A 25950-nucleotide genomic window follows, 5' to 3' on the forward strand; every position below is an offset into this window, starting at 1 on the left:
TCGATGCATAACTTGTGAACGCCTCTCCAATCCAATTCGCCGCTTAATGAGTGATTCGCAATGCTTTTAAAGACAGACAAACAGAAATGATCCAGCCTTCAGCAGTCCAGTGGCAGTGGCTCTGCTATTAGCTCATATGGAAGTATTTCTACTTCTTCAGCGATAATGGGCATTGCAAGATGGGCAGGAATGGCGAACCACCGCTCTAACATACATCTGATTGATTCCAAAAGATACCAGAAAGCTTGTGTGTGTTTGTACGCTTCGTGTGTATGTTTGGTGTGGTTTGTCGCTTCGCTGATATGATTTCGCTAACAACATCGCTTGCCGGCCGTCACAGATATGCGTGTGATGAGACCAAAACGCTTTAGAAATGCGCGATACGCGGTAAATGTTCTTTCCGATAAGCGGCCAACCGATGACCGATCCCCGCTGTTGGTGAAAAGGGGTGGAGTGTAAGCGCAGCAGTTTTGTAGGCGTCAGGCGTCAGAGAAACAACAAATGCAGTCAAGGAGAGTAGCCGATAATGCTCGATGTGTATATTTGTTCCCCGGAAGAAAAGAAGAAGAAAAAAAACAACCAACCGATTAAATGTTGCGATAAATTGTTGCAAAAGTACGGTGCAGTGATGTTATAGCTAAATTTTACAAAACTTTCGATGAATGATCGTAATTATCCAGATTAATCTCTCTCTCTCTCTCTCTCCCTCCGTCGACTCTCTTTCTCACACATCCCACTTTAATCGATTCGGCCAGGCCCGAATGGAAAGATCGTTCGAAGGGAATAATAATAGGAGACAAGAAACAAGAAAGATAAGGACAAAATGCAAACCAGTTAGCTATTTTAATGAAAGTAAGCGGAACAGAAAAAATAAACTAAACCAGCAAAAGACACACAGTTATCCAAAGAAAATTGAAAATAAAATAAACAAAAAAAAATGGAAAAAAAGGCAGAAAAACACAAAAATCCTTGAATATACATACACAAACATACATTCAAAAACATAACATAAGTCAAAGTAGGCGCAGTACCACGCCGGGTACTGCGCAGATAACATTAACAAAAGATTTAAATGCTAGCTTATGAGAGCAACGTTACTAGCAAAACCGAACAGAAACAGAATGAGGGCGCGGAAGAGGTAAAACCAATCAACAATCCAACAGCATGCAGCAGCATACTTAACCTAGATGTACTGATTTGCATGAACTATGATGAAATAAACAATGATGCTTATGAAAACCTGGCTTAAGGGGGTTCTTGTTGGGTGGTCTAGAGATTACGGCTCGAGTAAGTGGTCAATGCCGTACTGACACCATCGATAAGAGCCAGCGCAGTCGTGGTGGAGCTAGCGTTGGTAGTGAGGGTTGCGTTGCCAGTGGTCTTCTGAATGGCGGCTAAGTTAAACTGGATCAAAATGATCAAATAGCTCGTGACGGCTCCGGTTATCTGCAACGTTATAGAAAAATAAATCACAATGCGCATAAGTACTCAAGCTACTTGGGCAGCGCCATCGCCGTACCGCATAGAGAGTAGTCATGTCGAGATCAAAGAATCCACAGGCACTAAAGTTCAGATGATGATTCAGCAGCTTCAGCGAAAGATGATTGACGACCTCGTAGTAGTGGCTCTCGTCGATCACGTTGGCGAGATAGTGCATCTCGATGCCGGTGCGCCGAGAGTCGGTTTTGGTTTTCCAGCACACAAAAATGGGCACCACACACTTGAGCGCCGTATAGCAAACGTACGTTAGCGACAGCAGTAGCACCTGTGCCGAACGGAACAGTATCGGTACTTCCTGGCCCGTCAGCCCACAGTACAGGAAGTAGAGCTGCGCCGTAATGGCCACAAACCCGTGGGCCATCGCTACGAGCATCTGCACGCTGTACATGCGGTTAACAATCTTCCCGATCTCACACAGCTCGTCGTGCGTACGGCAGATCAGTATGAGCTTACTATCCATCCGCTGGTCAATCTTCGGACGCTGGCGGATATCTGTCGGTAGGAACTGCTGGGCAGCCGCTCCCACCACTGCCAACCCGTCCGGTTTACCGGTTGGGTAGATGGCGTTGCTATTGGCGCGCAGCGGCGTGGCAGAGAGCTTCGTGCCGGCTTCGTATGGTTTCACCTGAATTATCTTGGCCGACGATTGCTTTTGCTTCTTCGGTGGCGTCACGGCAAACTGTGCCTTCCGCTGCGTGTACACGGTGAAAATCTCTCGCTCCAGATAGTCCAGCGGAACATCGTACGGATCGGTCTCCTGGTGGCCCTGCTGCTGATCCTTGAACTGCTGCAAACCTTGGGCAATTTCGTTCATGTGTTCGTTCATCGCATTGAAGCGCTGGCGGATGGCGTGCACCAGGATGATGAACCAGATGCGACAGACAGAGTTCAGAGCGGTCGGAATGGTGGTTATGAACCAAATCGACGACGCGAACGTAAAGTCTTGCTCAAACTCCACGAAACTGTATCCGGTGATTACCACCTCGAAGAGAACCACCAAAAAACCCAGCACCATGGTGATGCGTCTCAGCTGTTGGTTGTTCAGGGGAATTCCCTCACCGGTCAGCTTCGTATCGACTCGGTGCAGCCGCTCAAAACACTCGATCAGTCGCCGTTGATTGATCATACAGGATACCATGTCGATACCCATCATTAGCGGTTCCATGTAGATGATGAAGATGCCGATCGCATTGGTCAACGTTTCTGTCGTACGTGAAGGATACGAAAGAAGTAGTAAAGCTAGAGTACGCTGACCAGCGAGTGGTCCATCTCTTCGCACTTACTTTGTGATCCCCAGTCGTCCTTAATGTAGTTGGTAGTAGCCACGTGGTACAGGGCCGTGTACACGACCATGTTACAGACGATCCACACGTTACCGCTGATGGACAGCTGCAGTACCCGTCGCTTGAAAAACGTTCGCAACGAAAGGGGAATGACGCCAAAAATGGCAGACACGTAAAACAGGTCGCGCAAAGCCTCCAACATGGCGCCGCCACCACCACCACCACCAGTAGAAACACCATTGGACATTTTGTCTTTCACCTTCCGTACCATTTGTCGTGCACAAGTATCGGAGCGATTGTGATTATGCGGGTTGGATTACGCTAGAACTAACCCTCTGCTTTGGAAGTGGCGTCGACAGGTGACGGCCACAACGCTACAACCATTCATCAACCTGCCACCGGACAGGACTCATCATATATTAAAAAGGAAGTTATCATTAGCAAATTGATTTTAATGTTGGCCTCAACTACTTGTTGACCCACCATGTAGCGTGATGTTTAGGGAAAATGCATGTTTAACATCCTTTATATTGATGGTCCGTGGGACATTAAGGAATGGCGCAGTTACGGAGGTATGATCGTACATGAATTTCAAACTATCTATGGGATAGATGGAAAACCATTAGCCACTCTACGGCGTAGTAGTATGAGTAGTATGATCATACAAATGGAATTATTTCCCGAGTAAGGATAGCTCCAAAGAGATCCTTTCGTTTTGAGCAGAAATGTATTTGGGTAAACACGTAAAAAAAAACCTAGCATTGAGTGCATGGCTTGCTATTTTCCCCCAAAAACAGATGGCATTTTTTTACTAGGAAAGAAAAACAGACTGCTGTACATTAATGAATCGGTCAAATGTATGATAAGTAGACTCTCCGTAGGCGCATTATCCTATTGTAATGCTTATTTTAGTCAAATAAGTTACTATTTCACTTTTCATCAATCTAAAGAATAATGACGAGGTCCCAGGTTGCTACGATCTTCCCTCCCTGAGCGTAAGTTACTGAGATGCTGTTGGTAACAGAAATCTTCTAAAAAATGAAAATATGAGAGAACAAGGACACCCTTGACGTTACGTTTAAATGCATCCATTTTAATGGATTTCGGTACTGGTACGTTTATTATGTTATTTCATAAAATAAGGGTTTGCACACATTGCCGTACAACAATTGAGAATCGCGCACATCGCCAACGGTGGTGCACCACCGTGGCCTTGATGGATGATAACACTCACATTTATAAGGATGATAGACATGCTTGCGCTAGTAGTACTGGTACTAGTAGAAGAAGTAGGCTGCAACTGACTAGGAGTTTTCGTTCGGAAGAGGGATTGGGACTGAGGTCGTTAAGGGGGTTGGTTTGGCGGAAAAACCTCCACTACACGCACGTCCACGCAATGGAATGACTAGAGTATGCATCTCACTTCTAAGGTTCCCAGCTGATGGAACCCTCCGAGGTTAACCGTACGATCGAGCGGCACCTTATTGCTCCCAACATTTCAAGTTGCTCCGACGCTCATCTGAATGCGATAATTTGTGCGTTCCTGCTCGACGATTTCCAGCATCCGCTTGACCGTATCGTCGCACCCGGCATAGCTCAGCATCCCGACACAGCTAATCGGGGCTTTCTTTAGCAAATGAAACCCAATCTTTCTGCGCTTTAGCGCAAACAGGTACGGTACCTGGTTCTGGCGGCACAGCAGTTTCACGTTGCCCACCAGCTGATCGATCGTTTCGTTCGGTTCAAGATCGGGTGCTATTAATACCAAACGTACCTTGCGCAGCTCAAGATGCTTCTGTACCTCGTTGAAACCGACCACGAACCGCTTGTTGCTGACGGCCTTAATGGGATTCTTGGCGTATGCTTTCGATTGAAACTGAAACAGTTTCACCACCACCTCTTCGGCTAGATCACGCAGATCATCCGTAATGAGATGATCGCAGTACCTGGAAGAAAGGGCATACGTTGATTACTACGGTAAACGGCCGTCGGTGAGCGGTCACAACTTACGGTCGAAAATTCCTCGAATGCCGATGGGCCGATGATTTAAGTGACATGGACGTGCGAAGCGATGGAAACCCGTTCTGGTACTCGCTCGACTCGCGGTTGCTCGGTGGTGGACCATCGTTGATGCAGCACCGTTCGATGGCCTTCAAGAACGGTGAATCCACCAGGGGCGGCTGTTCATGCACTTGCTTAGGCTTGACCACCTCCAAAGTGGGCTCACCGCCAACGGGACCGCCAGAGGTCGATGGTGCTGATCCTCCCTCAGCCGATTGCTCGGTTTCTGCTTCAACGCCAACGGCAGCGGACTTTTCCGAACGGCTTCTCAGTATGTCCTTCTTCAGTCGTGTAGGTTTCTTCTCCTTTGGCACTTCGCGCTGCTTACCCTTGTGCAGGACCAGCATCGGTCGCTGCGGCACGATCGGGACGATTGGTACGATCGGTATGTGCTCGGTCCGGTCACCACCGGCCAGCTGTTCGCGGATGCATTCCGATAGATTGATCTGCACCACATCGGTGGGAGCTTTCTTGGAGCGCTTCTTTGTCTTCAGGGTGGGCCCCGGCGGTAGCGATTGCACGTTCTGGTACTTTTCCAGGAAGCTCTCGTCGATGATCTGCAACTTTTGGCTTTTCGGACCGCGAATCTTCTTCAGCTGCTCCTCGTACTTTTTGGCCTGCTTCTTCTGCCGCTCCGCCTCCTTACGCGCCTTGCGGGCGGAAAGTTTCTCCCCCTCCGACAGCGGCGGTCCACCAAAGGACGAAGTTTGGCCCGCCTGGGGCACCACGTTTCCGGCGGATCCGCCGTAGCCAGCACCGTTGGCGTTGGCCATCATCGTTGTCGTTGGCACCATTTCTGTCTCCTAACTGCTGCTATTGGTAATGCTGCTATTGCTGCTTATCATCGTTGCAAAACGGGCGCACTTCAGTCTTTCACAATCATTATCCTTCCACCCTTTTTGGGGGAGGCAAACTTTTTCATCCTGCCAGGGTTTTGACACCTCCCAAGGGTTCAAACCACAGCCGGAGGATTCCTTCACGCACAGTGCCACCGAAAGCTCTCAAATACTGAAAATGTTTAACAAACAAATTATGAAATTACAAGTAAGATCAACCAACAACCAACCAACAGCTAATGCCATTAGTTTACTAAATAGATTAAAATAAAACTGAAAAGCGGATCCAATCGTGCTGGTATGTGAAGCAACCCTGACGAAACAAATCCAGCGGAGGCGGTCAAGGTTTTTTAACTAAACAGATGAATTCATACACGAAATGGTCTCAAGCGCAACGGCAAAGTAATCTATTGGTTAAGGACACAGCGAACAACAAAAATCATAGGAAAATCTTCGGAAAATCATCGTTAAAAGGCTGCTAGAGTGCTGCAGCTGGCCACATAAACGGGCAGCCGGTGTATTTTTGCTGATTGACTTTTTTGTGTGTGCGCGATTTCTGGATTACACAACACGGAGCACGCTTGCGGCGATTTTCCTTCGTTTTCCCCGAATAAACAGGGACTTTTACACCGAGTACTGTGACCATGGATAACGTATCGCTGGAAAACCTTTCCTCTTCCCAAAAGGATGAGTTGATGACGACAATTAAGCAGAAAATTGCGATAGCCAACGCTCAGGAGCTAGTGACCGTACGACCCGCTCTCCCAGCCAACTTGACCATCACAACCGGCGCTGTCTCTCTAATGTTGTCCGTTCTTTTCAGAAAATGACCGAGAAATGTTTTAAAAAGTGCGTAGGCAAACCAGGACAGGACTTGGACAGCTCAGAGCAGGTGTGTGGCCGCGCCTTTCCAGGAAACATGACTGCAGTTCGTGATCATGGTTTGATGTTTCCTTGGATTTTTTTTTTCTTTGCAGAAATGCATCGCCATGTGCATGGACCGGTTTATGGACTCCTGGAATGTCGTCTCCCGATCGCTCATGCAGCGCGTCCAGCAAGAACAGTACAAAGGATAAGACCGTGTTCCGGGGTGGTGGCGGAACCAGAGCTATGATTAAACAGTGCGCTACGCTTAGTCTCATTCGTCGGCGTCGATCTTGCATTACCTTTCAGCGTTTATTATCGGGAACGGTGGACGACGGGACGTTTGTTCGAGTTCATAAACCCTCACACTAGCCAATAAATCATACCCAGACGGACTTGTCGAAGATACCAAGGAAGTGTCGCGTACGGTTTCACGGATTGGTCTCCCCGTCCTGATTGCTCGCAGTGTCGGCGTGCTCCGTTTTCGTGCCTGTGCTCGTGCCCGTGCCCGTGCAGTCCCGTTCGATGGAAGGTTGGTCGTTGGTGATGCTATCGTTTTCGGAACTGTTTTCGGCAGCTTCTCCTCGCAGCCGTTCAATCAGCGTCACCAAAAGAGGCTGATCGTGGGAATTTTCCGCAGAACCACCAACAGCATCATTCGTCGTCGTCTTCAGGCCCAATTGTCGGGAGAGAGATTCGCGAGTGGCTGTACCGGTCCGGGTGTAGCCGGCTTCCGAGCATAGCACCTGTTTTGTGTACTGCAGATTCAGACTCGTCAGCATTTCCAGAACCAACTCCAAGGCTAGCGCTTTGTTGTCCAGTTGTGTTTCGGTGCCTTTATCAAATGTACTGCTGGAGGTGATGTCGCTTTCGTTACTTTGCTGATCACCCACCGACTGGCGTTCGTTCTCAATTATGTGGTACAGCAAAGCGCGTAATTTTGCCTGAAAAATGGGAGTTTGATTTTTGAATTTCCGGTGACGATTACAGCTGGCCGGAATTACCTTAATGCTCAACAATGAGCCACTCTCTTCCAGCTTTTTCAGCACCATGTCTCGGAATTCCAGATCCTCGTCCATCGTGTTCAAGTTAAAAAAAAATCGTTCTTATCCTGCGACGCCAACTGCGGCTTCCTTTTTCGCGTGTCCTTTTCCGGCAAAACAAACAGACCGCCAGTAAGAGTGTTTCTACATTGCGCGAAAATTTTCACTGCCAAGACGAAAGAAAATATTTCGCGCAATGTAGAAACACTCTAACGCTTAATCAGCTGTCAGACGGTTGTTTTGAATGTCATCGTCTTTTTTCTGCATTTTCTTCAGCGATTCTTTCCAAATTCTTTCTCCAATTTCCAGCCGATCTTCACTCGGCGTGCAGTGAAATATGTGTGAACAACCGGTGGATCAGCATTATCTTTCGCTAGTGGTTCCGGTGCGAGACTCGAGCTAAAGCCAGGACCCAGGAGTCCACTTGTTTCCGTGTGTGCTTGCTCCTACTAGTTTTATCCGCGGCAGGACGATAAGAGGTTGCAGTGTGAAAACAGTAGTTTTACCAAACATGTAAGCATAATTATTCGCTCTTTAGTTTATTTTCTCGACCTCAAATAGTGGCCGGATGGTTGTATGCTAACGGGTTCGTAGTTCCGGTTTGGCTAATTAAATTTCGACGGAGAAAGCATTGTCACCGTGATGTAACATGGGGCGTCGGGACTACTGCTTCTGCGTATCTAGTTTGTCTTGTCACAGCTATGAGTCTCGGTGGAGGAGTCGGCGATTCCGATATGGAGTCCTCCTTTCTGCGGTTCAACTCATTTCCCTGCCCCGAGTGACTCAGTTCGAACCGTGCGTGCAACAGTTGGTGCTACGTTAGTTTAGGCAGATCTTTGATATGTGATATCTCTTATCATGGTGAAATGCCTATGGTAAAGTGCTCAATGCGTAAGCGTGATAGTGTACGATGTTGCCACTTTACTGCTTAATCCTCGTTTTAACAGCAGACTGATAAGTGGCACCGACCGTTCCACAGAACGTGCTGTACATTATGTAGATAATTCAAATTTGCTGATTTGCAGTTACGTGCTGCAGATAGGATCACCTTTGAACTTGACTCGTTGCACCACAATAGCGTGATTTGGAACACCGACCCAATGGCGTTAATTAGCTCACCGATCTGCCCTTGATCTTGCATTTGAAACGTTCGTGGCAACGTGTATTGCCCAACGGCCCAAGCCATTCATGCCGGTGATACTTGCTTGATGCTACTGCCGTCGATTGCAACACAGGTTGCACATGATAAGAGTCTACGGTGGACAGGTTTGCGTTATCGACGGAGCGGCTTCACTGACGGGAATCCCGCATCAATGTTCTTGCCAGTATTCGCCAGTGGATAATGTTGGAACTGACCATTTGATTCACTTTTTTCTTCTCTGGTTTCATTGCAGCATCACCAATAATCGGTTTTTTGGGTCACATCTCTAAGCCTGGGACGTTAAAAACGTCGATCAACCGAACGAAATGATGCAATTCTGTCCTAATGATACGTCTATGGACGTAATCTGGTTCAACCATGGCATATCGCAGTGCTTCATGGATACGGTGGCTATGGGAACGATCGGCACTTTTATGCTGCTTTGTGGCACCTGGCAGCTGATCATGTACCGTCGCTATGCAACCGAGGTAGATCCGGTGGAAATACGCAAGTCGCGCTTGTACAACTTTCAAGTGTTCCTGCTCATCCTGCTGCCGCTGCTTACGGTGGCACGCTTCGTTTTGGAAGGGTTTGTCCTAGAACCTGCTCAAGTGTACGGCTTCATGATACTGTCCATCTCAGTAGCCCTGTTCGCGTATCCGTTCTCGATTGTGCTGCTGGTACAAGAGCGCCACTACCAGCTACCGACGTCACGCACAGCAGGCCATGGAGTGGTACTGCTCCTGTTCTGGACGATGCTCTTCATTACGCAGAACATTGCGTTCGTTAACCTGAACTACGGCGACGGTTGGTTCCGGCTTGAAACACTCAGAGATCGAGTCGAATTCGGTTTGTTCGTGGTTCGCTATCTCGTTACGATGATGCTGTTCGTGATCGGGCTGAAAGCACCGGCCATCACATCGACTATGCGCAGCGAGGAATATCAGAATCTGCACACGCGCCCAAACGAAAACCAGTCGACGTTTCGCAATTCCTGGAGCAAAATGCGTACCTTAATGCCATTCCTGTGGCCTAAAAAGGATGTCGTTCTGCAGTTCCGTGTCATCTTTTGCTTCGTGCTACTGATCGCCGGACGCGTCATCAATCTGTTCGTACCGATCTACAACAAGAAGATAGTGGACAGTCTCTCCGTCCAGCCTCCTCTGTTCCGGTGGGACTGGATACTGCTGTACGTCGGGTTCAAGTTCCTTCAGGGAGGTGGCACTGGATCGATGGGCTTACTCAACAACTTGCGCAGCTTCCTCTGGATTCGCATTCAGCAGTACACGACGCGTGAAATCGAGGTCGAACTGTTCCGTCATCTGCATAGTCTGTCGCTACGTTGGCATCTGAACCGCAAGACGGGCGAAGTGCTGCGCGTCATGGACCGTGGTACGGACAGCATTAACAATCTGTTGAACTACATCCTATTCTCGATCGCACCGACCATCGTGGACATTCTGATTGCGGTTGTGTTCTTCATTACGGCCTTCAACTGGTGGTTCGGATTCATCGTGTTTATTACGATGACGCTGTACATAGGTAAGAAGTTGATGATTTACCCCCAAATCTCACCATTCTGGACCAAATCGAAATTTGTATCGTTCTAGTGGCCACTATCATGGTTACCGAGTGGCGTACAAAGTTCCAGCGGCGTATGAACCTTGCCGATAATCAGCAAAAGGCACGCAGCGTCGACTCGCTACTCAACTTTGAAACGGTCAAGTACTATGGTGCGGAGCAGTACGAGGTGGACTCTTACCGGGAGTCCATTCTCAAGTTTCAGGTAAGTGTTTGCTTATCTACAGACATGCCATCGCGAACAGCATTAACTTACGATTTCATCCATTCACACCCAGGAGGAAGAATGGCGCTCAAACATTACGCTCAATATACTGAATACAATGCAAAACATCATAGTTTGTGGTGGACTGCTGGCCGGATCGTTGCTTTGTGCCTATTTAGTCGTGTACCACGATGGTTTGACCGTAGGAGACTACGTACTGTTTGCCAGTTACATCATCCAGCTTTACGTTCCATTGAATTGGTTCGGTACTTTCTATCGGTAAGTGAAATGCTACGACAAGTGCTGCAGTCGCGACAGTGGCCATTAATTAAATCTCTTATATTCCAACCTGTGATCTTCAACAGCGCGATCCAGAAGAACTTTGTTGATATGGAAAATATGTTCGATCTGATGCGCGAGGAGCAGGAAGTGCTGGATGCGCCAGGGGCAGGTGATTTGGCCGTAGTGCGTGGAGGTATCGACTTTAACGATGTCACTTTTGGATACAATGCCGAGCGCTTCGTGTTGCGTAACGTTAGCTTCACGGTACCGGCCGGTAAAACTGTCGCCATCGTTGGACCTTCCGGTGCAGGCAAGAGCACGATCATGCGTCTTTTGTTCCGTTTCTATGACGTGGATAGCGGATCGATATCGGTAGATGGGCAAAACATCAAAACGGTTCGACAGGCTTCGTTGCGTAAAGCGATCGGAGTTGTGCCGCAAGATACGGTTCTGTTTAACAACACGATCTTGTACAATATTCAGTACGGTCGCGTTGGAGCACCGGAAGCTGACGTCATTATGGCGGCCCGCAGTGCAGACATACATGAGCGCATTCTCAACTTTCCGGAGAAATATGAGACGCAGGTTGGTGAGCGAGGTTTACGGTTAAGCGGTGGCGAGAAGCAACGTGTAGCGATCGCCAGAACGATCCTGAAGGCGCCCTCCATAGTGCTGCTGGACGAAGCGACCAGTGCGCTTGACACGCAAACTGAACGCAACATACAATCGGCCCTGACAAAGGTGTGCGCTAACCGGACCACTCTCATCATAGCGCACCGCTTGTCCACGATTATTCACGCAGATGAGATCGTAGTGCTAAAGGAGGGCTCGATTGTGGAGCGTGGCCGGCATGATATATTGCTAGAACGAAACGGTGTGTACGCTGAGATGTGGAATCAACAGTTGAAAAACCTGGAACTAGGATCAAACGCCACGGAAGCTAGCACCGAAGTGCCTAATGGAACGGCCAATGGAACACCCAATAAAGTGGCAGCAATCGCAGCACCACCAGCACCAGCCTCGCACCCTCATCACAAACACCAGTAATACCACGCAGACATAAGCTGGTACGAGTGATAGCATTAGGGAGAACGTTTTGGTCATCTTCATACTTATCGTGATGAATGATTTGTGATAGCGATAGAGAGCTACTAATACAGGCGAATTATGGTTCGTTTCGAGAAGAAACGAATTACCGACCAACATTAAACGTACAAATAAAAAATCAAATCAGAAATTGTTCGTCCAGTAAATTCATTATTGGAGAAAAAAAATAGTTCCCCATTAGTTTTATTTGGTTAATGCGAAGAGGCCCATTGGTTCACAGTGGAACGCATACCCCGATAAAGGTCGGTACGATAGTTAGTGACCATTCAGGGCGACCGAATCAGGAAAAAACTAATCCATTTTAAATCCTTCTTGCAAATTGGTTTGTACCACATTTTAAAATTAGCTGCCTTAAAGATGCCAGGGGTGGTTTTTTTTTACTGACAATAAAGAGCTGGAGAGGTCCCTAACAAAGATTAAAGAGAAAAGCGCGTTTGGGAGAAATGTTCCTAGCTTGTCGCTATGAGCAACATGGGTGCTCTATGCAAATTCTATCCACTGCAATAAAAGTTGATGTCATAATGTTAGTGTTAAAAAACAATAAATGTATGTTTATAATATATTGGCTCCACCATTTTTTTCTCGATTTCCAGTACCTATCGCAGCTCTCTATCGAACGAATTAACGCAGTCATCTTTTGGTTTCCAGTCATTTGTAGAAACCTACCAATTTAATCAAAATCTACCAAGTAGACCTGCCCAACCTTCAATATTAGGTAGAAATTCTTGTGTTATATATTGTCCAGAGTAAAGGCGATGGCGGTGTTGACCTAATGCCTGCATCGAGCACAGGTTGCCCGTCGATTCTCTTATCCCAACCGACCGATCGAACTTCTCTATATCCAACGAAAACGAAATGGTCGGGGTCAAAACGAAGATGTTAAACGTACGCGGCCCCCACTCCAACGGGCAAATCATAACGTAGTTTAAAAAAACATGTTTTTACTCATGAATGTTGAGTTCGAAATTTCCCTTCCGTTCCTGCGTTTAATGATTTTGATCAACTGATTTATGAGCTAAACCTACTCGCGTTGAGTGGAATAATTGGAGATGCTTGTATTTTAAGAATTATTGTACTTGTGTATTATTTTTCTTTGCTTAACTTAGAAAATTTGTCGATAATCGGTGGAAACTAGCATTTATTTTAAGATTCACACGACTGTTTTTAGTATACGACGTTCACGACACGCACTGTTAGTGTAGGTCAGGGTCCGTGATGCATCAAACTGGATCGCAATTCGTTCCCTTTTTGCCCCATTCTGTTGCCCAAAGTCAAAGTCATCCTTCATGTAGCGCGGCTCCGTGGCTTCGACGAAATTGGTCTTCACCTTGGATCCCTCCAACATACACCTTAATTGCACAACAGCAAAAAGCTCATTACACATCGAATCTACATGGTACGTCCGAAAACGAGATCGAGACCAATTCATGACATTGAAGATACTGCTTACGTGACCAGACTTTTTGAAGGCTGTTTCCAGTTTGGAAAACTGGTTGATAATGATGGAGATGAAGCTGTGCTTTTTTTTTATTCTACAAAAAGAACGAGTTATTGTTATCAATGAAACGCAACCAACACTGCTGCTACAAACGTTGCTGGCCGTTAACGTACGAACGAACAAACGAACGCGTGTAACGCGTGGGCCCATCAAACCAAATTGACAAAGTGCATTGTTGCGCCACCAAAAGACACAGTCGGGGGTGCGCTGCATTAGAAGTGGCACCGTGGTAAGACCGGCATTGTGGGCAGAAGTATGGCGCTACGATTTAATTACGTGTCTGCCGCGCGTGACACCGAGACTGTCGAAAAGTTTGCCGATTTTCCTGGGTTTGCGGTGATTTCGAGCTTCGAAACAATAACGGCCTGCATGGGCCTAGCAAGAACAGGTACTCCCCCCCATGCAATTCCTGGGTGCCAGAGCGTACCGATTAATGATCTGCAAAGCCATCACGGTGCACATGACCTAATGGTTTCTCACACCGTGGCGCACGGACCGGACCGGTTTCCGGATATAATAGGTGTGCACTCTAGGTGCCGGTACTGGGCCTGGGTGCTGGGTGCTTATGAGGCAACCGCATGGTGTTGAGCACATTATGCAAAATGATATATTTATTGTTGCCAGCAGTTCGGTTCTGCAAGAGAAATTCGGCTCGGCTAAGGTGTCTCCCGGTGATGGTCGCTATAACGTAACCGAAGAGAGCCGCAAGACATTGCAACGACCACCCGGCTAATAATGGCCGGGGAATGTGTAACGATTGCTCGTGTCCTCGATGCTTAACTAGACTAAGAGTCATAAATGTTATGTTTTTATAACGTTCTACCCATGCCCCATGCACACGCGATCCTCTAGAACTCCTCATGGCTCATAGGGCATGGCAAGCATTATTATGGCGATCGATGCAGGTGCACAACGGCTCCAACCTGCCTCAACATCTCAACGTTTCCTCGACACACTGACTCTTGAACTGAACGGAAACAATCACCTTCTGTTGAGGGCTCCGTTCGCTGTTCTTGTGACAGCCGTACCGTCAGTAACTCGTAAAGCAGCTCGTCATGTGCGAAGGAAAGATCAAAGATACTTGAAGGACGCAATGTTGCACTCGTAGGTGGATCTTACAGGAGACGGATGGATTGTACCAGAAGCTCGGTTTCCATTGCCGGACAGTGAGCAGTGTGCAACGATATCGTTGCACTTTAATTATTTTTAATCGGCGCAATGCACCAGCACGACTGGATGGTACACGCCGTTTCTGGGTAGTTCTCGTGTGCATCATCAAAATGACCTCATCGCTCACCTGCTCGTCCACTCATCATCCGGTGGAGGGGCTAGACAGGGAATGGAATGGAATTTCCCTTCCCTTAGGTGCGCCGAAACTCGAACCGCAAGGTCAGGCTGCCAGTTTTCCATTCAACGTCCGCCACGTGTGTGACTTAATGCTTGTTTTGAGTCATCACATAAGATGTGCAGTGTTCCTTCCTCTGTCTTCGTATGATAAGTCCGGGCTCTGGCAGTCATTGCCGGCTATGTTACAGTCACTTCGAACGAATCGATTGTTCACCGGTTGGTCGTACCGGGCATTACATAATATGGAGTGCAGTGGCCTTGCCGGCGGATGGCGAGCTTATTTGCATCGCGAACAGTAAAATCTAATTGAAAGTTCACAACGCTGCGTTCTTTTGCGACCGCAAACAATCCGGTCACTGCACGGTGAGTGATGAAAGCAAAAGTGAAACTAAGGGATCTTAGCGCGGCCGTGGCATTCCCTTGCATTGCACGATGCAAGATGCACAGAGTAGAACCGGTGGTCCATTCCTTCGTGTAAACCAGACGTATCGGGGGCATGATTGATGATTAGTGCGATCTCCTGCGATGATACCATACGCCATGCCACAGACAATAATGGGCGGAAAATTGACCGCATACCCGGTTATTTACTCGCGACCACACGATTAAGAATAGACGGGAGAGGGTGGTTGTCTAACCATGGGCCTTATGGTGGCCATTCTTGTGTAATTGATTTCAATCCCTCGAACAAATAAAAGGCGTACGGGCATTTAAAGGATGGTACGCCGGTATTCTGCAACACCGAAGGAGGCACTATCCTTGCTGGTGCTGGTTCATCCGTTGTAATGATGAAACCGGCTTGACGATGGTACGTCTGCAACGAACGAACGGCTCGATAAAGGTTAGTAGGACGTCTTAGCCGAGACAGTAATGGGGCCTTGGTGTAAGAGCGTACTGTTCGGTACCATTATTTACGTTGTGTTGTCTAGGTCAGTGTTTTTTCATCTCTTTTAGCTTTTAAACGTTGATAATTGTTGTATAAAATGTATTGTAACAGCAAAAAAAAAACGGTAGTATTAGTAAACTATATGCTTGTTTTCCAAACATGAATTTATAGTTACAGCAAACATACTTATTATTATGTTTGCTGTAACTATAAATTTCCTATTGAGCGACGAATCCGAGTACATCAGAGAACACTCTGAGTAAGTATTGCTGTATACTCGCGTTATCACTAGGTGAGGTCCTAGAGAAATACGAACAGGATGCACACGACATAGGCCAGTTCGAGTATGGACGAAAAACACGTATCACTTCAACTCGTTTTGCACACATTGCAAAGGGACAGATTTTTTAAAAACAACAAAAAAACTCGACATTGAATATCCAGACGCAGCGATAAAGTGGACACGGGAACTTCTGGCGACCTTCTTACTATGTACTTTTTTCGCATGACAGTCACCTCAACAGCACCATACTTGTTGGCCCTCAGAAGCGGGCACTTGCAAGACTAGAAAGGGAAAGTAGGTGCACGAGAAACAATACCACATTTCAAGGAGGTTATCGACTGAGACCATTAACTACCCGGATCCTGCACAACTGCATCCGATGTCCTGCGAGAATAATACCTCGTCGTTACGCTAGAATCAATTAACAGAAAACCAGTTAGTTTACTCTTTTGACTATCCCTTAACGGGGGCCCTGGGTTAATTCGGGTAAAAAAAAGCTTATATTTGATGATTTTTTGTGAAGAAACCTTACTACTTTTTTTTCAAGTGAATATCATATTAAAATACAACTCTTTAAGAATGATTGGTTCTGTTTTGGGGAAGTTTTGTTGAAAACTTCATCCGTGGCATCAAATTTAGGAAGACGTGTCTACGGAAAGGTACGTTTTCCGGTGCCCATCGTAGCTGCGTGATGGGTCATCTGTCCGTTGTATTTTTTGTTGAATTTCCAATGTTTCAAATTTTTGGTAGCATTTGAACGTCGAAAAAATGATCACACCAAAATGATATGGATGGTGACGGATTGATTAGCGAACAAAACAGGTTCGTCGCTTAAGCGCGCAAGTCTCTTGATTCGGACCAAAAACATTGCCCATCGTAGCCGTGTGATTGGGGCAACTGAAATATATAAATCAGTAATGTTTTATTAAATTTTGAGTTTAACCAGGTAGGTCTCGTCGAGGTTTTTTTTAATGTTCCATTTTATCGAATTTTGCTAGTATTTTGAAGTTGGAAAAAGGGACACTTTTCACGCTGTTTCTTAAGAACGCGATCTCTACATAATTTTTTTCAATTTTTTTCCCGATAGATCCAATTGTACACAATATTCTTGAACGTATCAACAGTCACAAAAAAAATTAAAAAATGAATGTCACGAAAAAATTGTATTCCTTCCCTCTTACCGCACGTTCTGTGGGCTAAGTTAATGTACCCCAGATTCCGCGAAAAATATTCCGCAAAAATCCAAATGCGTTATTATTGCGGAATCAAACTTGGTCTTGTTAAGTACAGTTGTCGCAAAACGAATTAGCGTCACCGCTAAGGCGCAGCTTTATTGCGCGTCCGTCTGAATTCACCGCCAAAGTGTTAATATTTCCTTTTCGCCGATAACCGAACCGATCACAAATCGAAGCGAACCGCGCTTCGCTGAACTGCTACAACCGGTGGCGAAGCGATACGACGAGTGTGAAGAAGACGACCCAGAACTACTACCCAAAAACCACTACCGAAGCCACGCGTTTTGAGGTCAAGATCAAGCTGGCATCGCCGGGCCCACCGTTGGAGACATTTTGGTCACATTTTTGGCCCGTTATTGGGCAGTTGGAAGCAGCTGATGGTGTGTTTTTGGATTCGCTTGTCATCTACTTTACCTGTATAAGTCCAGATACGTAATCATTAGCTTCTCTCGGGAATGCTGCTACCGTCCATTCGCTTCGTGGCCGTGAAAGAGGATGGCTGTATAGCACCGGGAGCATCCCCTCGTGAGCCTCGCGTTCGATGATGCTCTACGCGCTATCCAAGGTTCTCATAATCGCACCGTCCCCTACGGCAAGTCACCAAAGTAGCTAGTAACGCGTAATAATGGGCCACATACTTCTCACATGACCGTGTGGAGGCGCTTGGATTGGATACACGAGCGGGTGGAGGGGGTGACACAATGCCCGTGGCCGGAAGACTGCAGTTCTGCACCGGAGGCGGGTGGTTTGCACTTCGGTAAAATCTCTTACAGTAAAAATGGAAGAGGAGGGGGTACAGCAGAAATTGTCAGGGAAGGGAGGAGTGCTGAGGAGCTGAGAGATATCTGGCCAAACCTACAAACATTCGCCACCTTTTGCTGCTGCAGTTCGGTAGCAGCATCGTCACGACAAGCTCAGATTATATCTGATTCACGGACTGGTGCGCAACGTTCAGTCGCTGGTCGATGGTCTCTCGGAACGGTTGTCATCGGGCGCAGGTTCCTTTCGTCGTGCTACATACACCCCACCCCTCGGTAGTATCTTCCCGCTTTCGAGAGCTTTCATCAGAGTGTTGACGGTAAACGCGTTAGTGCACATTGTTTGTTTGTTTAAGTTTCGTGGGCAAAGAACTTTTTGCACCGGTAAGGGTTTCTGGATTCCCCGAACAGTGGCGTGGCTCTCTAGGAAGTGACCATTGCTGTGAACAAATGCTTCAGTATTTTACTGCTAGCCGTATGCATGGGTGGTGCCCGAGGGTGCTAGAAGGTGAAAAGTGAAACGTAGTGTAGCGAAGTGTTCTCAAATAGCTTATTCTATGGACAGCATCAGTGTTAAAGAAAGAAGCAAATACTGAACGGGAAACGGATTTTAGTGTAACCGTAAGCGTAACCTGATCATCAACGATCTATCTTTTAGTGTTTTTGTGTGGCTATTTGTTTGCTTGGAAGCTAAATTGCAAACATAAAAGGACTAGCGGCGATCAAACGCACAATCTGGAGCAACTACGTTGGTTTCAGTTATATAAAGTCTAGTAAAGTGCATTAATTTAGAACAAGAAAGTGAAAAGCGAACTCAGAGAAAGAAAATAACCACATGGCAGACTATAAACTATGTTGAAATGGAAAAAAGAAAACTCTTTTTTTGGCACTGATCAATATATCAAACACTACGCCAAAATGGAAGGATTTTTTTTACCAGAAATACTAAACAGATCTTCATTTCCAATCGAAAGTACTTAGATAATAGTGCATAAGCGTGACACTTAGCATCAACACGTTGCTAGCATTCAAATCACGTATTGATTCTGGGGTCGAATGTTTTCTTCTGGGTGCATCAGAATGCTTCATGCTTTATTACGTAGAGCAGAACATTATAAGTGGTATTTGATGATTTGGAAACAACCAAACAGAACGATACAATTATTCGAAAAAATCCCAGAAAAATCCTCAACAAAGCTTTTCCTACAAGCTCGGTGTTAAGCGCAAACTGGCAAATCCAATTCCGTTTCGTTTGCACGGGACAAACACATTGTGATCATCCGCATCGCGGTCGGCAATGCATTTGCATGCTGCATGCGTCGGTACCCTGTGTATAAATCGAATATAAGATATCTGATCGTCGCTCGCACACATTACATTGCATTGCGAATGACGATGCATTGCGAAACGAAAGCACGAATGTACGCTGGCACCGGTTCGGGGAGCCGGGTGGTGAAGTGGTTTTGTCCATCCCAAATGACAAATTTATCACCTCCAGCACGAACGCCTAGTGCCACGAGAAGGAGCGGTTCTTAAGCAAGGTCTGTCTGTGCTCATCATCGCCAACTGTACTCACCTTTTGCTCGCTAGGATAGGTGTGGCAATCATTACTGACGGAGGTACGAATGTACGCCCGAGTGATGTAATTATTCGTCCCCAGGCGAAGTACCGTACCATGTGACGTTATTACGAAACAAAGGTTACATAGAATTGGGGATCCTCATTAAGCTGTGCCAATTACGAAAGCGACCATTGCTCGTCCATCGTCACTTGGATAGGCAGGCATCTGCAGCTGGACGGTGATCTTAACACAAACGAGAGAGGTTCTTATCACTTGCTCCAACGATCTGTCCAGTGTTGGTGCGCTGACTGTGCGCCGTTCAGTTGCGATTGCCAGACGTGCCTTGAATCCTAAAACAGGCTACGCATTCCGCCCAATCACTCGGCAAACAACCCACTCGGGGACACAGTCAGTTCGACGTCCCAAATTAAAGGTATTCTAATCACATCCCAACCGGGCTACCGTTCCCGCCACCAAACAATGCGGATACTGGCCGCCCTTACTTCCTTAACGTCGCGTCCAGCCGACATTTGCGGGGGGAAACGTTTCGAGAACATCCAGACCGGATTGTTGGATCCTCAACCCCATCCAGTGTCCCTGAGGTAGCCAGCATGTGTGACTGTCCTCTAGCGATTTATTGGAACCCTATGCCGACAAAACTCACCGTATGTTGGACGGCAACCCGATACGACAGGCGAAGTGCGTATCGTCTATTGGAGCAGCTCCTTGTCTACGGTCTTTGTGTCTTCAGTTGTGTCCAGCTACAGGTGAACGACCATTGTTCGGAAGGCGATTAGCATACGTGATCGCGTTTTCTATGCCAAGCTCACGGATTTGACCTTTAGGATACCATGCCATACGCCGCTGATCGCTATCGATGAGCATTGGTGGCCAAGGGAAGGAGTATGGTCGTTTGGGTGGGGCTATGGGTGTGGGATGATACTCCAAAACCAGTACCGCCACTGTCACTGCTAAGGACACATGGCCACCACCGCTGCGGTCAGCTGGCCGGCTCCATAAGTCAACTATTTATATGCATTTCATATGCATAACCTTATGCTCGCTGGGTGGCTACCCTTCATAAACTCATCGTCCCAGGGCCCACCAGGGACCACCTTCGTATGGTTGAACCACGTGAGGAACTGAGAAGACACAATAAACGATCATTAATTTTTCCGGCACACGTGAAAGCGAGCGCCCAGCAAACTGCATACGAATATTATGAATATTCTATGGGAGTCCATAAAACTGGTTCAACCTTGTCAAGCGAGCCGGCTGCGTGCGTGCGTGCGATCATCGCAAAGCGACCTTGGCCTATCTTGGAACCAGTCTGCTTCTTAACCTTGTCGCGATTACGGACCTACGAGCGCCGTCAGCGCCGGGTCGTGCATCTCGATGCTCACCGCATCGATTTCCAATGCGCCACTTATGCAATTATTTGGCCGCGGACGCGACCGCGGTGCAGGTGCTGAGGAAAAGCATGAGATGCCGAAACGGGAATAACCGGGTATCCCGGGGAAGGTGGAGGGGGCACTTTTGCTCACGTGATCGTGGCCCGATCGAGTGCAGTTGGCAATGTTGAAGGCCGTGGCGGTTCTTATCGCTGGCCGTTTATCATTTTCGTTGTCATCTCGTTTCCCTTGATGCGTGATTCAAGATTTCCCACCATTTTCGCCACCGCAAGAGACGCAGCACCGATTGGTAACGCAATGAGTTAATGGTGATACACGCAACGTAAGGTACGCCCTGCGGTACCTTCGCGCGATCTGCTCGTCGTGTGTCACTGCGTATCGTGATGATGCACCATGGTTACAGCAGCGATATGCGATTACCGATGCGGTTGGCATATTTACACTGCACAGTAATCGGTCGATAATTGTGGGTCGTGCCGCTAAAGACGGACGCCAGGGCACGGGCTTTCCTCAGCATCTCTTCTCTATTGCCCACACGCGCACGTTTGTGGAGATGATTGTTTCTAGCAAATGAGCATCTTTCGATCTCGTAAGTAGGAGGTGATTGACGCCGTTGACCTCCTCCGCTAGCTTTCAGGTCGCGAGAACTTGCCTAGCTGCTTAATCCATACGTTCCTCCGCTCTGCTAGTCAGGGTGGACTCGCACTAAAAGGCTGCCTCATTGTGTAAGCCCTCTCGTCTGCCACTAAACGCCCCGTAAACAGCAGCAGCAGCAGCATGAAAAAAACAACTCCACTGCTTAAGATTATCATAAAACTTGTTTGTTAGCTTCACTTACACTACTCTCCCCCCCCCCCCCCCCCCCCCAGACTCGGTACGATCGCAATTGATATCGCCCCAGGGTCGTACGCACCTGTTGCAAAAGGTTGTAAGAGAGTGTGCGCCAGCCGCGGCGGTCATGCAATCCCGCGGGGGCCATAAACTGTGCTAAGCTCTCTCCTGATATAACACAAAAATGGAAGCGGCAGATGAAAAGAAGTACGAAGCAGAAACAGAGGCTCAACGATGTGTCCAACGATAGTCATTTCATTTCACTTTCCGTTAGACTGTTTTTTTCACTCCTTAAACTGGAAAACATAAAAATGCGTATGTGAGGGAACAACGTGATGACGCTTAAAACACTTTTTACTATCTACGCCCCCTCCCCCACCCAAAAAAAGGGGACGGCGAGATAGTAAACGACGGCGTGGAATCTAGATGCCAGATGCTGTGTGTCACATTAACATAACGGTATTGTCTTGAGTTCTCTACCACGTGCGCGATCGCGAAGGCACAGACGCCGCTAACATTTCCTTCTGAATGCCTCGCGTATTCTGATTAAATCACGAATTTGTTATTTCGCCAAGTTGGTTAAGGACATTTGGCGATGAAGTCCGTCAGGTTGAAAAGCAAATCGAGATTTACGTTTTGCGTGCTCTACCTCCTGGCTGGGGCAAGCGATAATTTAAATTTCGAGGTCTTGCTTCTCAAGAGACACTTCTCCGAACACACAGGACCAGGGGCAGGTTGATGAATAGCATTATCTTATCATTGGGTCGCACTCGCGATTATTTCTGTGGTGAAACGCATGCATCAGGAATCAAGTAATAAAAATCGCATCGACTGATTAGCATAAGAAAACGATTAGTATTCGAGGTAAAACTAGGAGAAAAACGAAAAAAAATTAGCCATAAGGTTCGCTGGAATCCGCAATGAATCGTGGGTTGAGAAATACTTAACCAGTGGGCCCGGATGTGGTACTCTATATATAGAATTCCTGGCCATGCTGGCAAACCCCACGCAAGCAAGGGCTCCCCACGTGCCCTTTTGAGAATAACTCAACATAGTTTCACTTTCAACCAACGCCTCGTTCTGGGCAGTGGAATAAACCCGTTTCTTCAAAATTCCTGAATCCAAATCCGGGTTCGGATATAGCTTTCCATATATTTATTAGCTTATATGTGACTCAAATCAAGCCCGCGCTGTGTGCTAATGATGGGCCAAAAATGTAGTCGAATCCCACACGAAAATCGGAAATCGGATTGGTTCTCGTGATCGCCAATAGCGGATTAAATCAATGTTGGTTTTTTTCTTACAAGTCGAATCTGCAAACACCCGCAAATTGCTCATCACCAAACATACTCAACATACTGGTCTGATATTGATTTGGTTAGTAATGATTGGCCTTTTCAATTGGCAGACCACCCTATCTGATCAACGCAAGCACCAGGCCATCGGACCGGACGAATGATGGCGGACGAAGGAGGGCAAACGGAGTTGATGATGCCGCAGGCAGCGGGCGGTGTGGCAAGCATAGCCGAAGCGTATGCCGGCCGGTCGATTTTCATTACCGGCGCAACCGGTTTCATGGGGAAGATCATGGTTGAGAAGCTATTACGTGACTGTGCGGACATCGGCCGGCTGTATCTGCTGATACGCGCCAAGAAGGGCATCGAGCCGAGCCAGCGCAAGGAGGAGTACATCCGGAACATTGTGTTTGATCACGTGCGCGAGAAGCACGACGATCGGCTTTCGCGGATTCATCTAATCCGCGGTGACATACTGAGCGAGGGCCTCGGCCTAAGCGAAGCGGATCACCGCGAGCTGATCGACAATGTGGAGATGGTGTTCCATTGTGCGGCGAACGTGCGCTTCGATCAGCACATCCGTCAAGCGGTCGATATCAATCTGAACGGCACGATACGGGTGTTGAAGCTGGCGGAACAGATGCGCAAGCTGGTCTCGTTCGTCCATGTCTCTACTTCCTACTGCCAATGTAATGAGGCCGTGCTGGAGGAGAAATACTATCCGGCACCACAGAACCCGGAAGGAATTTCGCACATGGTGCGTCTGCTTGATGATAACGTTCTGGACCTGATCACACCGAGGTAGGTAGCAGAGGAGGGCAACCTTTTGCCATGCGATGACATGCTCACCATCCCTTATTATTCCCTCTCTAGGCTGCTCAACAATCTACCGAACACGTACGCCTACACGAAAGCCCTGACGGAGGATATGGTGTATCAGTATCGGGGAAAACTACCGCTGGCCATAGCCCGTCCATCGATAGTAACGGCCGCGATGCGCGAACCGTTACCGGGCTGGGGTGAAGGTACGAACGGACCGACCGGACTGTTGATCGGTGCTGGCCGTGGTGTGATCCGCAGTATGCACTGTAAGTTTACTATTCGCAGAAAGAGTGGCATGGGCTCAGTAACTTGAAATATTAACCTGTCGCTTTTATGTAAAGGTAAGCCGTCATACCTGGCCGATTTAATGCCGGTGGACTTAACGATGAATGCGATAATCGCTGTCGGCAAGGAGCGGATGAGTAACCCAAAGAAAGACGACGTCATGTACTACAATCTCACCTCCTCTGCCGACAATCCGATCAACTGGGGAGAGGTGCTGGAAACCGGGCGCAAGGTGCTGTACGAGAATCCGTTCTGTTTCGCTCTCTGGTATCCGGATGGTTCAATCAAATCCAACTACTTCTACCACTGGCTGTGCGTAATATTCTTCCACTACCTGCCCGCCTATCTGATCGATTTCCTGATGATTGTCCTCCGCCGTAAACCTTTGTGAGTAGCCTTCCGGTGGCATTAGCGAAGCTGGAGATGATCAACTTATGCACTTCTTCTCTTTTCACCTTTCAGCCTCGTAAAGGTACAGAAGCGAATATCGGGCGGACTGACGATACTGCAGTACTACACGACCAAACAGTGGATCTTCCAAAATAACAATTTCAAATCCCTGTACCAACGGCTTTCGGAGGATGATCGGAAACGGTTCTACTGCGATGTGACCGAGATCAACTACCAGACCTATTTGCACGATTTCATACTCGGTGCACGGCAGTACATCGTGAACGAGGCACCGGAAACGTTGCCGAAGGCACGGAAACTATTGAGCAAGTGAGTTTAAGTAGACGATCGCGATGGGACCTACGGATGCAGCTCTACGCGCGCCGGTTTCTTACTATTCCCCTTTATCTTCCAGGCTTTACATCATGGACAAAATCGTACAGATCGGTCTGTATCTGCTGGGGCTGTGGTTCGTTCGGACGTACTTTGAAGTCGTTACCGGATCGATTCAGTTTGTGTTTGATTCCGTTATCGATCGTTTGCGGGCTAGCATGTACGCGCATGATACGACCACCGGTAGCAGTCGAGTTGGCTTGTGATTACGGCCCAGCAAGCATTCGCACATCGAGTTGGAAAACGTGCGTTCGAACCAAAAGGAGTGACGATCGTTAGATGTACCTTTTTGTTTAGCTCGTGAATCAAACCGGCACGGTGCACATACCTTACATAAATAGTATGGCACATGTAGCTACCCTTTTTTGCTTTCATCTCTCAGGCAAGGGCCTTGTAGAGCGGCACGATCTAGGGCCAGAATCCGAAGCACACCAGGCTACGCTATCCTTCATATCGCTTACCCTAGCCAGCAGCTGGGTAGCGTTCGGTGGCAATATACTCAATTTTCCTTTCGTTAACCTTAAGCTATGCACCCGTATTGTGTTAAAATTTATAGTCAATAAACGTTTTTCGCATTGAAGTTGAGCAAATGTGGTAAATGCTGTTGGCAATAACGTACCGGTTACCTGAAGTCGCCATTAGTCCGATAAAAAACCTTACTTTGTCCTCATGAAACCATCGGAAACAGTCGATAACTGTACTTTTAGCATTGAAACACTTTTCAGAACATAAATGATGCGAGAAAAATCGATATCAAGTTTTTTTTAACAGTTTATTTTTCATTGTTATTCAACTGGAAGTGGATTATTACAACCTTACCAGTTGGAACGCAACACACGCTTGCGGACAGTTAAAGCAGAACAAACAGCGATAACGCAACATTCAGATTTTTTGTGCTTCAATTTGCCAATTTATTCAGACACTCAAAGTGTGTTCGTTTTGTTGGGTAAACGTTTTCCTCTTTCTATTCCTCCCTATCTTATCTGCAACGTTATTTGAATCACACAAACAGAAAAGGTAGCAACAATTTACACGCATTATTGTACGGCAC

At 47.3% G+C, this 25950-nt stretch overlaps 7 protein-coding genes across 13 annotated transcripts in view; 4 read left to right on the forward strand and 3 right to left on the reverse strand.

Annotated features, from left to right (window-relative positions):
- The window catches only part of LOC126571222 (uncharacterized), a gene marked incomplete at its 5' end in the record, with an annotated part of 19346 nt that extends 18118 nt beyond the window's left edge, over positions 1-1228 (forward strand). Inside the window, one exon of the mRNA XM_050229562.1 lies at positions 1-1228. This exon is cut by the window's left edge and continues 167 nt beyond it.
- A 41-nt stretch (positions 1229-1269) lies between these two features.
- LOC126572802 (gustatory receptor for bitter taste 66a-like) lies at positions 1270-3030 on the reverse strand. The gene is made up of 3 exons (XM_050232443.1): positions 2784-3030; positions 1520-2703; positions 1270-1446 (listed from the first exon to the last, which is right to left on the reverse strand). Exons 1-3 carry the CDS (start codon positions 3028-3030, stop codon positions 1270-1272), a joined length of 1608 nt encoding a protein of 535 aa, XP_050088400.1.
- Positions 3031-3855: 825 nt separating this feature from the next.
- On the reverse strand, positions 3856-5758 carry LOC126581242 (selenocysteine insertion sequence-binding protein 2). Its single transcript, XM_050244760.1, has 2 exons — positions 4794-5758; positions 3856-4729 (listed from the first exon to the last, which is right to left on the reverse strand). The coding sequence occupies exons 1-2, from the start codon at positions 5636-5638 to the stop codon at positions 4282-4284; spliced, it is 1293 nt and encodes a 430-aa protein (XP_050100717.1). The 5' UTR covers positions 5639-5758; the 3' UTR covers positions 3856-4281.
- A 310-nt stretch (positions 5759-6068) lies between these two features.
- On the forward strand, positions 6069-6956 carry LOC126580834 (mitochondrial import inner membrane translocase subunit Tim13). The gene is made up of 3 exons (XM_050244105.1): positions 6069-6429; positions 6504-6572; positions 6658-6956. The coding sequence occupies exons 1-3, from the start codon at positions 6325-6327 to the stop codon at positions 6754-6756; spliced, it is 273 nt and encodes a 90-aa protein (XP_050100062.1). The 5' UTR covers positions 6069-6324; the 3' UTR covers positions 6757-6956.
- A 3-nt stretch (positions 6957-6959) lies between these two features.
- Positions 6960-7722, reverse strand: LOC126580833 (uncharacterized). Its single transcript, XM_050244104.1, has 2 exons — positions 7549-7722; positions 6960-7488 (listed from the first exon to the last, which is right to left on the reverse strand). The coding sequence occupies exons 1-2, from the start codon at positions 7621-7623 to the stop codon at positions 6976-6978; spliced, it is 588 nt and encodes a 195-aa protein (XP_050100061.1). The 5' UTR covers positions 7624-7722; the 3' UTR covers positions 6960-6975.
- Positions 7723-7828: 106 nt separating this feature from the next.
- On the forward strand, positions 7829-12033 carry LOC126581267 (ATP-binding cassette sub-family B member 6). Of its 3 annotated transcripts, none has more exons than XM_050244802.1 (5): positions 7829-8100; positions 8982-10270; positions 10339-10514; positions 10588-10793; positions 10880-12033. In XM_050244802.1, the coding sequence occupies exons 2-5, from the start codon at positions 9055-9057 to the stop codon at positions 11841-11843; spliced, it is 2562 nt and encodes an 853-aa protein (XP_050100759.1). In that variant the 5' UTR covers positions 7829-8100; positions 8982-9054; the 3' UTR covers positions 11844-12033. The 3 variants fall into 3 exon arrangements, with proteins under 3 accessions (XP_050100759.1, XP_050100761.1, XP_050100760.1); XM_050244804.1 differs by lacking the exon at positions 7829-8100 and adding an exon at positions 8444-8462; XM_050244803.1 differs by lacking the exon at positions 7829-8100 and adding an exon at positions 8840-8912.
- A 6060-nt stretch (positions 12034-18093) lies between these two features.
- On the forward strand, positions 18094-25926 carry LOC126570182 (putative fatty acyl-CoA reductase CG5065). 5 transcript variants are annotated; one of them, XM_050227744.1, is made up of 6 exons: positions 18094-18230; positions 23123-23810; positions 23883-24097; positions 24173-24503; positions 24579-24836; positions 24922-25926. In XM_050227744.1, exons 2-6 carry the CDS (start codon positions 23170-23172, stop codon positions 25103-25105), a joined length of 1629 nt encoding a protein of 542 aa, XP_050083701.1. In that variant the 5' UTR covers positions 18094-18230; positions 23123-23169; the 3' UTR covers positions 25106-25926. The 5 variants fall into 5 exon arrangements, with proteins under 5 accessions (XP_050083701.1, XP_050083702.1, XP_050083704.1 ...); XM_050227745.1 differs by having other exon boundaries at positions 18104-18238; XM_050227747.1 differs by lacking the exon at positions 18094-18230 and adding an exon at positions 18246-18294.
- The last annotated feature ends 24 nt before the right edge of the window (positions 25927-25950 follow it).

This window comes from Anopheles aquasalis, chromosome 2 (genome assembly GCF_943734665.1).
Source record: "Anopheles aquasalis chromosome 2, idAnoAquaMG_Q_19, whole genome shotgun sequence".
NCBI classification, from domain to species: Eukaryota; Metazoa; Arthropoda; class Insecta; order Diptera; family Culicidae; genus Anopheles; species Anopheles aquasalis.

Bases quoted from the DNA above. Each gene is read 5' to 3' on its own strand.
- LOC126572802 (XM_050232443.1), bottom strand. From the start codon at position 3,030: ATGTCCAATGGTGTTTCTACTGGTGGTGGTGGTGGTGGCGGCGCCATG. The intron at 2,704-2,783 runs GTAAGTGCGAAG...CACGTACGACAG, and splicing joins GGACGACTGGGGATCACAAA to AAACGTTGACCAATGCGATC. The intron at 1,447-1,519 runs GTACGGCGATGG...ATAACGTTGCAG, and splicing joins ACATGACTACTCTCTATGCG to ATAACCGGAGCCGTCACGAG.
- LOC126581242 (XM_050244760.1), bottom strand. From the start codon at position 5,638: ATGGTGCCAACGACAACGATGATGGCCAACGCCAACGGTGCTGGCTAC. The intron at 4,730-4,793 runs GTAAGTTGTGAC...CCTTTCTTCCAG, and splicing joins CATTCGAGGAATTTTCGACC to GTACTGCGATCATCTCATTA.
- LOC126580834 (XM_050244105.1), top strand. From the start codon at position 6,325: ATGGATAACGTATCGCTGGAAAACCTTTCCTCTTCCCAAAAGGATGAG. The intron at 6,430-6,503 runs GTACGACCCGCT...CGTTCTTTTCAG, and splicing joins ACGCTCAGGAGCTAGTGACC to AAAATGACCGAGAAATGTTT. The intron at 6,573-6,657 runs GTGTGTGGCCGC...TTTTCTTTGCAG, and splicing joins ACTTGGACAGCTCAGAGCAG to AAATGCATCGCCATGTGCAT.
- LOC126580833 (XM_050244104.1), bottom strand. From the start codon at position 7,623: ATGGACGAGGATCTGGAATTCCGAGACATGGTGCTGAAAAAGCTGGAA. The intron at 7,489-7,548 runs GTAATTCCGGCC...CCCATTTTTCAG, and splicing joins GCTCATTGTTGAGCATTAAG to GCAAAATTACGCGCTTTGCT.
- LOC126581267 (XM_050244802.1), top strand. From the start codon at position 9,055: ATGATGCAATTCTGTCCTAATGATACGTCTATGGACGTAATCTGGTTC. The intron at 10,515-10,587 runs GTAAGTGTTTGC...ATTCACACCCAG, and splicing joins AGTCCATTCTCAAGTTTCAG to GAGGAAGAATGGCGCTCAAA. The intron at 10,794-10,879 runs GTAAGTGAAATG...GATCTTCAACAG, and splicing joins TGGTTCGGTACTTTCTATCG to CGCGATCCAGAAGAACTTTG.
- LOC126570182 (XM_050227744.1), top strand. From the start codon at position 23,170: ATGATGGCGGACGAAGGAGGGCAAACGGAGTTGATGATGCCGCAGGCA. The intron at 23,811-23,882 runs GTAGGTAGCAGA...TTCCCTCTCTAG, and splicing joins CTGGACCTGATCACACCGAG to GCTGCTCAACAATCTACCGA. The intron at 24,837-24,921 runs GTGAGTTTAAGT...TTTATCTTCCAG, and splicing joins GCACGGAAACTATTGAGCAA to GCTTTACATCATGGACAAAA.